The 11900-nt window shown below is 48.6% G+C and overlaps 1 protein-coding gene across 1 annotated transcript; it reads right to left on the reverse strand.

The window, feature by feature from the left end:
* Positions 1 to 2862: 2862 nt before the first annotated feature.
* Positions 2863 to 11595, reverse strand: LOC120950574 (death-associated inhibitor of apoptosis 1). The gene is made up of 2 exons (XM_040368711.2): positions 10012 to 11595; positions 2863 to 6415 (listed from the first exon to the last, which is right to left on the reverse strand). The coding sequence occupies exon 2, from the start codon at positions 6023 to 6025 to the stop codon at positions 4382 to 4384; it is 1644 nt and encodes a 547-aa protein (XP_040224645.1). The 5' UTR covers positions 6026 to 6415; positions 10012 to 11595; the 3' UTR covers positions 2863 to 4381.
* Positions 11596 to 11900: the final 305 nt, after the last annotated feature.

An 11900-nucleotide genomic window follows, 5' to 3' on the forward strand; every position in this document is an offset into this window, starting at 1 on the left:
GTTGTGTGTTCACAACCTATATCACCTACTGGTTGCTTCGCTTATCTTACAGGGGTTTCCCTCGATTTACATTGGTATCGTCTTTGTGGGCATCAATGCTATTGAACCAAACAATTTTAAGAAACAACCAATAAGCCTTGAGAAACCCTGTATATTGATGATATAAATGATTGATGATAAAAACTCACACATATCAGATGGCGATACATGGTTTACCAGTCCAATAAACAACACACGTCAGATGGTGTAAGCTACTCTGTCCAATTTAATAACACAATTTTCGGCTTGAATTGCACAACGGTTATATTCGGCACGGTTTTTTGTGGTTATTGTATAATTAACAATTTTTTTTTTCTTTGGCACAACAACCGTTGTCAGTCAAGGCCTGCCTGTACCCACTAGTGAAGTGAGCTTGGCTTTCAGTGACTTATTGTTCCCATAGCAGGATAGTCAGTCCCACGTATGGGGGCACGGTCTATTCGAGACTTGAACCCATGACGGGCGTGTTGTTAAGCTGTACGAGTTGACGACCGTACCACCAGACCGTCCCTATTGTTATTAACAAAATTAATGTTTTGATTTATTGAAATGTATGGTTTATACTGCATATTGCTTGAATAAAAGAAACGTGTTTGAAAATGTTTTGTTGTTGCAAAATTTGTCCCAGCAAATCAAACTGTGCCGAATCTGACAGTTGCTAATCAAAGGCGAAATGTGTGTTATTAAATTGGACAGAGTAGCTTACACCATCTGACGTGTGAGCAAGTGGTAAGGCCGGGCTACATTGATCGTACTCTCTGGTGTAATTTTAATTTTCACTAGCGCACCTGGCGGCGGCTGACCGAAGCATTTTGCCAAACAATTTGGAGCCGCTCCAGAAAATACGTTAATTTTCCATGTTTTTTACTTAAATCGGAGGAGAAAAATTTTGTAAAACGTAGATACACATGTCTTGCACGCATTGCATCCATTTTTGCAATGGAAAACGATGGAAAAACTACTTAATTTTGAGATCCGGCAGGTCCATTCCCTCGATGACCAAAAAAAGCTTCCACCAGCCGCCGCCAGATGCGCTAGTGAAAATCAAAATTACGCTTGCGAGTACGATCAATGTAGCCCGGCCTGTAGACAGCGGTGTCTATTCAAAACGACTATAGTTATAAACAAGTGGACAGCTGTTTATTATGCTGGTAAACCCTGTAAGCTCAAATGGATAGTAGACGTGCATCCATCATATCGACCTTTTGAGGTCCATAATGTCCACAAATTTTGCAGAGAAATGTTCTTTACGACTCAACTTTAAAGGAACAAATGTCCTGACGATCGTTTACTTGCTTGCGTAATTTCTTCGACTATCTTTGGACCGGTCGTTTTTCGATCGTAGCGCCAAACATTTGTGCAGTGACTGCATGTACAATTCAATGAATCGGTGACACGTCCGATGACGCAGGCACAATTGGCCAACTCATTTTATTAGCATATTCCCAACCTTCGCAGTTACGGTTGCGCCCGCCCCAACTATGGAAGCTTGTCCATTATGGCACATCCACCTACACCGCACCACTGATCGACTGATCGATCGACCGACTTCCAAACAATCAAAATCTGTCCCCCGGTCTAACCACTAGCGGGTAAAATAAATGGCGTGTGACATCAAAAACGGTCACCAAAGTGCGCGATCAATCCGCGAGACTGTGTATGTGTGATCGAGTGATGCATGACCGTGTTGGCTGATACCACCCCCGACTACTCCCTCGCAAATGCGACACTAATTATCGGTTGTTTTTGAAATACCAGTCACAAAACAGCAAATGCGTAATGTGTGCTTGCTGTGGATTTCTTCTCACGTTTTCGCTTCGCGATCACGCGGAGTCGGAAATTCCTCACCGATAGCGTGTTGTGTAGGTGACGAAGAAAACAATTGCCCCTCCCCCAGATTACAGGGAGCCTTCCCCTTCCTCCAGCGAGGTGCACATGTAATGCAGTGCCACTTAGCAATGCATATGCAATTTAGAAGAAAAAAATGCAACCGCCCAAGCAAAATAAAATCAAAATGGTTCAGTCATAAAACGCGTTCAATCACGTTCACAGAGTGCGATAGGGTTTAATTACGATGTGTATTGATACTGCAATTCAATGACAACAGGAAATGCCTCATTGCTTACACCAAAGCTATTGGGTCAGAAATCAAATGTTTCATACTAATGATACTCCAAATTCCCCGAAATCTGATAAGATTCTGGCGCCGTTTACAACGATAGTACATTTCCTTTAACTGCTCACTTCCGCTCAGTGACTCAGTCACTCAATGTCTGCACTCTACACGTTTCTAATGCCTTTCGATGCCACACTACTCAAAGACTGCATCGCGCCGTCGTGTTGCTTAAAAATAGCCGTAACACTAAAATAGTTTCTCCGCAACTCTTCCAGACACAGTCGACAGCGGAGGTTTGGTAGGTACGTACAGGAATTGTCTGCGAATCCAGACACTGTCTCGCCGGCCCCCGGGGGCATCGAAATGCACGGAATATTGCACTGCGCACATCGCACTTCAAAGACATAAGCAGAGTTTGGTTTGGCCTAATGAGGACGAGATGAGATGGTGCTTGGCCACGGGGAACCCAAAAATAAATCCAATCCCAGACGTGTCTGGCAAATCCCGTGTGTCCGTGTCGCGCAGCATCACGTGCGTATGTTTGGGATTAAAATAAATTACAACCACGTAGAAGAGGAGCGGAGGAGAGCGCGCAGCCGAGTTACGCACTGATCACAAACCGGCAACTGGTTAGAGAGACCAACGACACAGGCCAGTCATCATTTAAAAGAAAGGAAGAAAACCGACATTTGAAAACGCCTTCCGAGTTTGTGTGTATAAGTGTATTTTAACATTTTTCTTTATAGTTTATTTTTTAATTCATTACAGTTAGCTTATTCTACTACCACACTTGAATATTATACCATTTTTTTTTTCTTCAGCTTTTCATGCATCGTTACATTTTAGGTACTGTGAAAGTGCTTTTTTGCTGTTTCGGCTGCAGGAGATCATTTAGTTTCACATTGTTTTATAGCTTGTAGTGTAAGGATGTACGAGGATTCAAGGAGATGCCGATATTGTTACATTATCCAGTTTTATGTCTAAACAATTATTGAGTCATTTCGGTGTTTTGAAGTGTGTACACAGCTGACGGGGAGATTTTGTATACCGCGCTTTTTGCCCATCTATCTCCTATCGATTCGATTGTTGCGAGTCCGTACCACATACTCTACAAAAAATTGGGTGAAATGCGCAATCTTCTATTTGCGAATGGCCACCCCTACTACCTTGATGTTTTCGGTATACCACACACCAAAGTAATCGCGTACAAGTTATTAATCCTGGTGGGTGGGTTCGCCTCCTTCACAACGCACGGGTTCTTACGCATCTTAGAAAGAATATCGCTTTGATCGCGTTTTAAAATCGTCAACAAGAACTGCAGTGCAAGAAGTTCGAGCTTAAATCCTATCTGTACATTGTTACTATTCGAAGCTCACCTAGACAGCTGCAACGACAGCAGCAGAGACGTCGTAAATGCTCACGGTGCGAAGGTCCATTCGGCGATGGACAACAACACCACATGCCCAACAACTTTCATTTGTGATATGCTACTAGTGCCTGTGTTCCGAATGCCAGGTTACAGTGTAGGGGGGGGGGGGGGGGGGGGGGTTTGATGCTTCTCTTAATGTATAGGAAAATTTTATTTTCCATTTAACACATACTCTCTCTTTCTCTCTCGGTATCGGTGCTGTCTCTACCTTCTTTACACTGTTGTTGCCAAGTCAGTTGCCAATGTGAACAGCATTATTCGCACGCTTGCGGGATGGTTTCAAACAGTAAAGTTGTTACAATGGTAGTAGTGACAGAGGGTGTTCAAAAACGTTACCCTTAGCGATGAATAATGCTGTGCGCAGTGGAAACTGGCACGGAAAAACAGTGTATAATCCTTTCGCGGCTCCCAGTCCAAGTTAGTAAAAAGCTAATAAGCACGCTCTACATGATTTCCGGTACGTGTGTTCAAGACGTTCGGTGGGAAGGTACATTAGCTCCTCTCTGCCCACACACGCTATGTACACCTAATATTCCCTTTTTCCTTGCAAATGCCTAATATTCCCTTTTCCGTTTCGTCCTCCTGCGAGAACTGACCCGGTTCCGAAATGCATTCGACCTAAGTTCACATACGCACTTCTCACACATAGGCACGGCCCAGGTAACAACGGCGGGCGCTGGATCAGAGGGGAAGGGGGTAGGGGGGTATTAGAAAGGATAGCTAAATTCAAGGATTCTTCTTTCCGAGACGTTCCCACGCAGCATTTGCTGATTCGATGCAAATAAGGCTTCGCTTTCTTACGACAGGTACAGCCGTAGCACGTTGATGAACGGTTGCTGACAGAGCGGACACTTGCTGACGGACGATGCGCACTTGGCGCAGGCGACGACGTGCCCGCACGGCATGAACGCGGTGTTGTACTCGTTGACGAAGCAGATCTTGCAGATCTTACCGTCGGACGGTACGCGCCGATCGCCACCCGCATCGTCCTCGCCCTCGTCACTGCCGGACGAGTGGTCGCTGCAGCGCAGGGTGCGCTCCTCGTCCGCCATCGGCGTCGGCGAGCTGAATCCGCTCGAGGAGGCGGGCGAGGTGCTCATGATCGACGACGACGCCGAACTGATGCCGGACGTGGACGGCTGGGACGAGGCGGAGGACATCGCGGAAGACGTGCTGGCAGCGGAGGAGGCGGAAGCCGCCTCCTTCAGCTCATTGCACTTCTGAATGAACTCGCGGCCCTTCATCAGCTGCAGGTAGTGGCAGTTGCTGTACCAGATCGCGTGCTGCTGCCACGGGTCGTCCTCCTGCTCCCAGTCCTTCAGCCCACCGCCACAGCTGAAGCACTTGACGCGGTCGCTCATGCCCGTGTAGAAGAAGCCAGCGTCGCTCAGCTGCTGCGGTTTCTGCTTCAGCGACGTCGGCCAGTCCTCGTACGACTTCAGCCGGTCCGCCTCGATCGCGTAGTTCGGGTACTCGGGGCGGCGCATGAGACTGTGCTCGCCCATCAGCACCTCATTGTTCCAGTCGGCGGCCGACATCGTGGCCTGATCTTGCTGCAATGCACCGGCACCAATGGGGGCGGCGGACGCCGCCATACTGCTGCTACCCACTCCACTCCCGACCGACGGCATCGGCTCGCTCTCCCCGGCGGAAGCAGCCGCTGCACCAGCGGCACTGCTCAGACTGATATCGCTCGCCCCGCTCCACGAATCGCCGCTCAGCCGGTCCAAATCTATCCGCACCCGATCGTCGGCATTCTCCGCGTACGAATTGTGCCGCACGCTGATGCCGCAGGTGTCGAAGCTCGGCTCCGGCACGGCATCGAGATAGTTCGCGTTCAGCGGCACGTTGTTGGTGGGGCGCTTCTTCAGCAGCGGACAGTACGGCGACCAGCGCAGATGCTCCTGGATCACGTCGTCCTGCGGTTCCCACAGCCCGATCTCCACCCGGCAGAAGTAGCACTTGACCGTGTCATCGGTGCCGACGTAGTAAAACCCGTACCGGGCCAGCACGTTCGGGCTGATGAACGTGACCGGCCAGCGGGAGGTGAAGCTGCGTAACCGGTTCTCCTCGATGTGGAAGTACTCCGGTGACATGCAGGCGAGATCGTCATCCTTGTGCTTGTTGTCGGGCAGGTCGATCGGTGGGGCGGGTAGCGATAGTGCATGGGCCATCTCAGGCATGTCGCCGCTGTCGGGCTCCTTTGTCGAGGGGGTGTTGGTGGTGGTGGTGGGGTTGGTGGCGGTTGCCGATGACGGTTGCCGATGGGCGGAAGCTTTCGTCGCCGCAGCGATCGTCGGAGATCCCTCCGAGTGCTGGAAGCGGGCAAACAGTTCGACCTTCAGGTACCGCTGCGTCTTCTGGAGCACGAGCACGAGCTTTTGCACAAAGAGGGCTAGACAAAGCTGAAAGCAACCAGTAGTAGCGTGCTGTGAGTCCATGTAACAGCGTTTGCGCACAAACACAACGATGGACAACCAGAGCACGCGCTGTAGAAGTAGTAGTGATGTGTGTCAAGTCACGTCACGCGGCGCACGACGTTCAAGTGATACCGAGCGAGCTGCTGGTGTACAAAGGACGGCTTCTCGTTGTAACAACAAACTGTCCACTGGGGTACACCGTGACGGGACGGTAGTGATGCTGCTGTCGCTGTTGTGAAATGTTCTGCAAGTACGTGTCGTCAACACGGTTGGTGGCCACGGTGCGCAGGATTAAGCGCACAACAGGACAATTGGTCGTATCGATCGATGCAGCTTGGGCCACGGTTTGCTCTCACTCACGCACCACAGACGCACGCACAACAAGCGGTCGAAATAAGAGCAGAAAACAATCTGGAAGGGTGGCAGAGATAAGAGGGAAAGATAGGGGGGGAGAGAAAGAGAGAGAGAAAGAAATTGTTTAGAATTTTTCCACTGCAAAGCGAGTCTCAACACAACAATTCTACTGGGTGAAATCATCAAAATGCAAATATCTTGTCACGTGCTAAAGCGGCTTACGAAGGCCGGAAATGCGGCGCCTACAGATAATGATAATTGTTGACATACGCGGTTGATGATTCATCGAGCGATAGGAAACACTGTGTCATTACTTAGGTAAGTGTTTTTTCCATATCATTGCACGGTGCGTCACTCGGTCATAAGATCAGCTTTATGCAGCAGGCGACCTGATTGTATACGTCCTTGCCTTCAAAAAACCCCCCGTCTGTGTGTCAGTCTCCTCGACCCATATGGCGCGGACATGTCAGAACGAATCTAATCCTTCGCAGAAGGTGCACGCGCGCGCGCACACACAAATAGAGAGGGAGAGAGAGCGCAGCAGCAGCAGCAGGCGCAGCTGATGGATGTGATTATCCTCTTCCCAAATAGGGGGAAAAGCAAAACTATAATGAAACAAATGTCCTACTGCGAACAATCAGTCATAGAGAGTTCACACACACACACACACGTGCCCTTCTCTCGTCGCACTCTGCCCGCAAGCCTTCTCACACAATGTGAGTCTTTTTGTTCCTTTGACGCTCTCGTGTGGTCCCTCGGTTCATGCTTCATGCTTTATTGAATAAAAGAGACTGCAAGCGACCCTTGCCTCTCTCTCTCCCTTTCTTTCGCTTCATTTTCCTGCCCCGTGGAACACACGAAACGATTCCCAAAAAAAAAAAAGCTGAACCGGCAGCTGCAGGATGAAAGTTTCCGAAAAGGATCACGCGTCGGGGATCACCATCCATTTTTCGAGAGCCCGGTGGCGGCGGCGGGTGTCGCGCACACAACCTGCCGTTTTTGTTTCATCCCTCTGCTTCCTTCTGCACCACCACCTTCCACCATTTCCTTCTTTTCTAACCCAGTTAAGGAAGGGAAATGGGTTTTTCGGGCAAAACATAAAAAACACACACCAACACGCGGGCGAGCGAGCGCTTGGCGGCGACAGTGCAGCTGCCGTTGATGACGCTTGCCGAAGAACGACCTGCGGGACACATTTCGGTGGCACGGAAAGTGAGGCAGATGTTCCTGCGTGTGTTTGATGATGGCACACGGCAGCAGATGATGCTGCTGATTGCTATTTGCCTGTTGAAATTCAACCAGCCGTTTCCTCCACACACACACACTTTGATCGCATCATCTGATCGTTGGTGTTTGGCTCGGGGCTTGCCTGGAACCGGAATGAAAAACTGAGAAACCCTTAAAGGAACCAAACAGGGCAGCAGATGATTTCGATTCGGCTGGCAGATGTGAAGTACACGTCCTATAATAATCGTAAAACGTTTCGACCAACGTTCTGCCCAACACCAAAGAGAGCGAGCTTAATCACTTCACCGCAATTTCGTATTCCGGTGGCATTCGTTTGCACGGCAACACCCTGTTTTTTGTCCCTCTGCAGACATTCCCCACCCGGTAGGCTCCACAGAGCACACCACCGCACCTTTGCTTTTTAAATACCGCGAGCGCCACCACTAACTAAACACACGAAATGACCTTTCCAAGCAGCCATCAAAGCTGCACATTCTCGTCTCCCTCAGTCAATTCTTTCTCTCGGTGCGACTCCGTGTGGGGGCTTCCCTTGACAAGCCTCCTCTCACGCTCTCCAAACGCAACCTGGGGCGCACGAGACGGCCACTGTGCCGTGTAGCGAGAGGTGAAGCGAATCGAACGGGGTTTGTCGTGACCGGTCGAAGTCCGCATTCCATTCCCACAGATCTTGGGCCCCACCAGCCAAAGGGGAAAACACGATCCCGCGAGCAGCCGCCAACCGAACTGCGGGCTTGGTAATAAAACAAAGTGAAAATCAGAGCACTACCACCACCACCACCACCACACTAACTGCATTGGTGGGTTTAAGTGTTTCTCGCCCGCTGCATTGCGCATCGATCTCGGTTTTCTCGCGCGCGAGGATCGTGTGCGCGCTCAAGTTGTTCAAGTTTTTCCCTCCCGTTTTCCACCGGCTGATGGAAAGGGGCAACAAATAACGAGTTTTTCGAGCGGCAACTCTCAGATGGGTGAGTAGTCATGGCTCATAAGCTTATGATAGGACGAGCATTTTTCATTTCAAGGTATAATTAACATTTTTTCTATAATCATATCTTTAAAGGTAATGAGATAAGAATGGAATTTTATCAAAAAAGGTTAGTTAATCAGGGTTAGCAAAAACACATGACTTACTGAAGACGTCAACGATGCCTGGATGTGGCGCTATCACCTTGAAAAACAAGAACGCCCATCAAATCAAATACTTATCAAACAAAACTGTGCGCAGTGTCACGTGTATGATTGGCGCAAATCCGGGTACAAAGTTTGTTTAAAAAGATAACACATAAAATGAAGGAACACGATGGTATAAATACAACGCAGGAACATTCCCGGCGCCGCCATATTGCTGGAACGGAAAGAAAAGTACGAAGCAAAACCACTTTCTTTCCCACTTTTCTCCCGCAGCAGTTGGGAACGAACGTCGCACCCTCCCCCCCTCATCGCAAGAGAGGCTTAATTTCTGTTTTATTTTATTATGCAGGTCGTGCTAACAACACACAACCCCCATGTGCATGTGCACACACACGCGCGGACATTAACATTAGCAGCTGGGTTTGGTACGACGACCGGGCTTGTCCGGGCGGTTAGTGGGTGCATGCGCTCACCATCAACCCATCCCACACGAACGGCCGGAAAAGAAGCGCCGGCGGAGTGTTTTCGGCATCAGATGTGATGATGATGCCATTCCCTCTTCCCTTACCCCTCCGTTCCCACTCAGCCCTTGTTCCTTCCCTTACCACGATAGCACAATAACGTCTCGTCGTCATGCGCTCATGCGTCCAAGAGTTTCCGGCATGGCAGCAGTCCCCTGAGCGGATTGGTAAGAATGGTAAGAGGGAAACGCACACACACACACTCACGGAGTTGTGAGTCTTCGCCCGGGATATCACCCTAAAATAAAAAAAAAAAATGTCCGTTCCACACGAACGTTTATGGCCGCTTCCGGCGGATGTGTGTACGGGAAGGTAATACCCTCGTCTCTCTTCCAGCGACCAGCCATTTGCATTTCGAACAAACAATGCGAGGGCCCAGTGTTTGATATGCATGTTTTATATATGCGGCTGTTTGGGCCTACGACCCTCCTCCCTCTCTCCCTTCTATTCAGGTTTGTCTCGCTAGAATACATTTTCGGTACGTCACACGCTACTGACTTTACTTAGGTTAGAAGAAACTCAGAACTGAATATGCATTCAATTCATTGTTGCGTGTTCAACAATCACACTCAGCCAGAAGAAGTGTTTGCAACCAAAAGTGGAGCAGTTTAAACCGCTAAGCCACCATTTCCTTCAAGCCAAGTAATCCCCACTCTCCCCATAGCAATTACAGAGCCCGTGTGCTCTATCGTGACAAGAGAGATAAGATAGACTAATCACAATCCAACATCCTTGATACTGTTTATAATCCCTTACCTTTGGAAAATGTATAATAGTCTCGTTGGAGATGGTGACGGTGGTGGTAGTTTTGTCGAATGAGATTGATAGCGCCTTCAACAAATAACTTTAATAACAGCTTGTGTCTCTCCTCCTCTCGAAGTACGCGTACGCGTGTGTAAATATCCTTTGGTTTGCTTAATACTTTGATGAGTTCGTTCCAAACAAGTCTGCCTCCTGCGCTTCGTTCCTTATCAATATCACAAGCCTCTCTCTATCTTATGAAGACTGCTGCTGCTATAGCCTCGTGGACACTAGATCGACAACACACTCCAAAAACGGAAAAAATCGATTGGCCTTGGGTGTCGTGTCTTACTACGCAGTTTCCACACACACACAGTTCGTTTTTTTTGTACAGTCGAGGGGAATATATGTAGTGCAGTAGCCCCGCAAAAGGGTCGTATAGATTATTGTCCCCGTGGCGAGGTTTTTCCCCCTTATTTCCTCTGTCTAACGCGCACTTTCTTCGCACACTAGGTATTGTTTGTTGCTGCTAGGGTGTGCTCTCGAGAAGCAGCGCAAAAAACGTGTATAAATTTGGCACACAGACGACGACGGCGGCGGCTGTAGACGCGCAATTCAAACTAGGACCCGGAAATAGTCCTGCGCATACAAACACACACAGAATCACAAGGACAAGGGGTACACACAGACACAAGGGGGAAGGTGGTAGAGTATAATCCTGCTTTCTCTGTTTAACTGGCACTTGGTTTTGTAATGGATAGTTCCAGTTCAGGTTCGATGTTTTTCTGTTCTGAGAAACCGACCCTACACACTACAGGCACACACAACTGTTCGTATTGCAAGCGAACTACACAACACCATAAAAGAGGGTTGTGTGGGGTTCACTTCCGCTTTTTCGCGCCTGCTGTCACACCACACACCACGTACAATGTTTTCTAAGTAAAATCACACTCTAAGCCCTATTTGTAACATAGAGCGGAGTAAAATACGTTGTTGCTGGTAGTAGTAATTGTGGTGCTTTAAAGGGCAAAACCACACGCTCTAGAGAACGTCGGGTTAGTGATGTGAATGCACTAATCGTTCAAGCAACCCACTCACACACACAGCTGTGCACTTCTCTCACACACAACAAACACACAGTTTGCGACGGGCGCGCGATTTGGGAGAGACGACCTTTCCGAAGTACGTTCTACTCCGTACTGACAGCAGCGGTGGCAGTGTCTCGACCGATCGCTGGCGAGTCGGCGAACTAGGACTCTGTGCCGCTCCGTGTTAGGAATGCGGCCCTTCAACCTTGTTCCAAGGGTCGTCGTCGGCTGTGCATGCTCTCTCTCGTTCTTTTTCAGTATTTTTCACTCGCACTGCTCTCTCTCTCTCTCCCCCTCTCTCTCGTACACATTGTCGTCGTGCTTGCATCTTTTACAAACAGATGCGTTTATTATGCGCATACACACACACCCATACAAACGCACAAAAAGTATGCTATGTATGTTTGCTGCTTCTGTGTATGTGTGTCAGCACGATGCATGAATGTAAACAGATCTCACAGCTGCGCATTGGAGTGGAAACTCGGCAGAGGCAAAACATCTCGATCGATGATGGTGGTGGTAGTAGTAGTGTTGGCAAACGAAAATTTCACACACATTCATGAAAAGGGAATTTTCTCGGAAAATTTTCAAGCATTTTATATAATTTGTGAAAAACATTCATTAATTCGCTGATTATATATAATTTCACAAGATCGCTTCACAAGATCGAACCCTCAATAAAGCGCATCTAAAGAAGCAAAAAGTCGTCTAAAACTGGTCAGAAAATCTTCCTCAGAATTCTGAAACTGGTTGTGAGCTGAAAGTGCCTGGGACTGCATACGCAGTGGGCCCAACACACACAGAACAAGCAAAAAC

The sequence above is a fragment of the Anopheles coluzzii genome, chromosome 2, assembly GCF_943734685.1.
Source record: "Anopheles coluzzii chromosome 2, AcolN3, whole genome shotgun sequence".
NCBI classification, from domain to species: Eukaryota; Metazoa; Arthropoda; class Insecta; order Diptera; family Culicidae; genus Anopheles; species Anopheles coluzzii.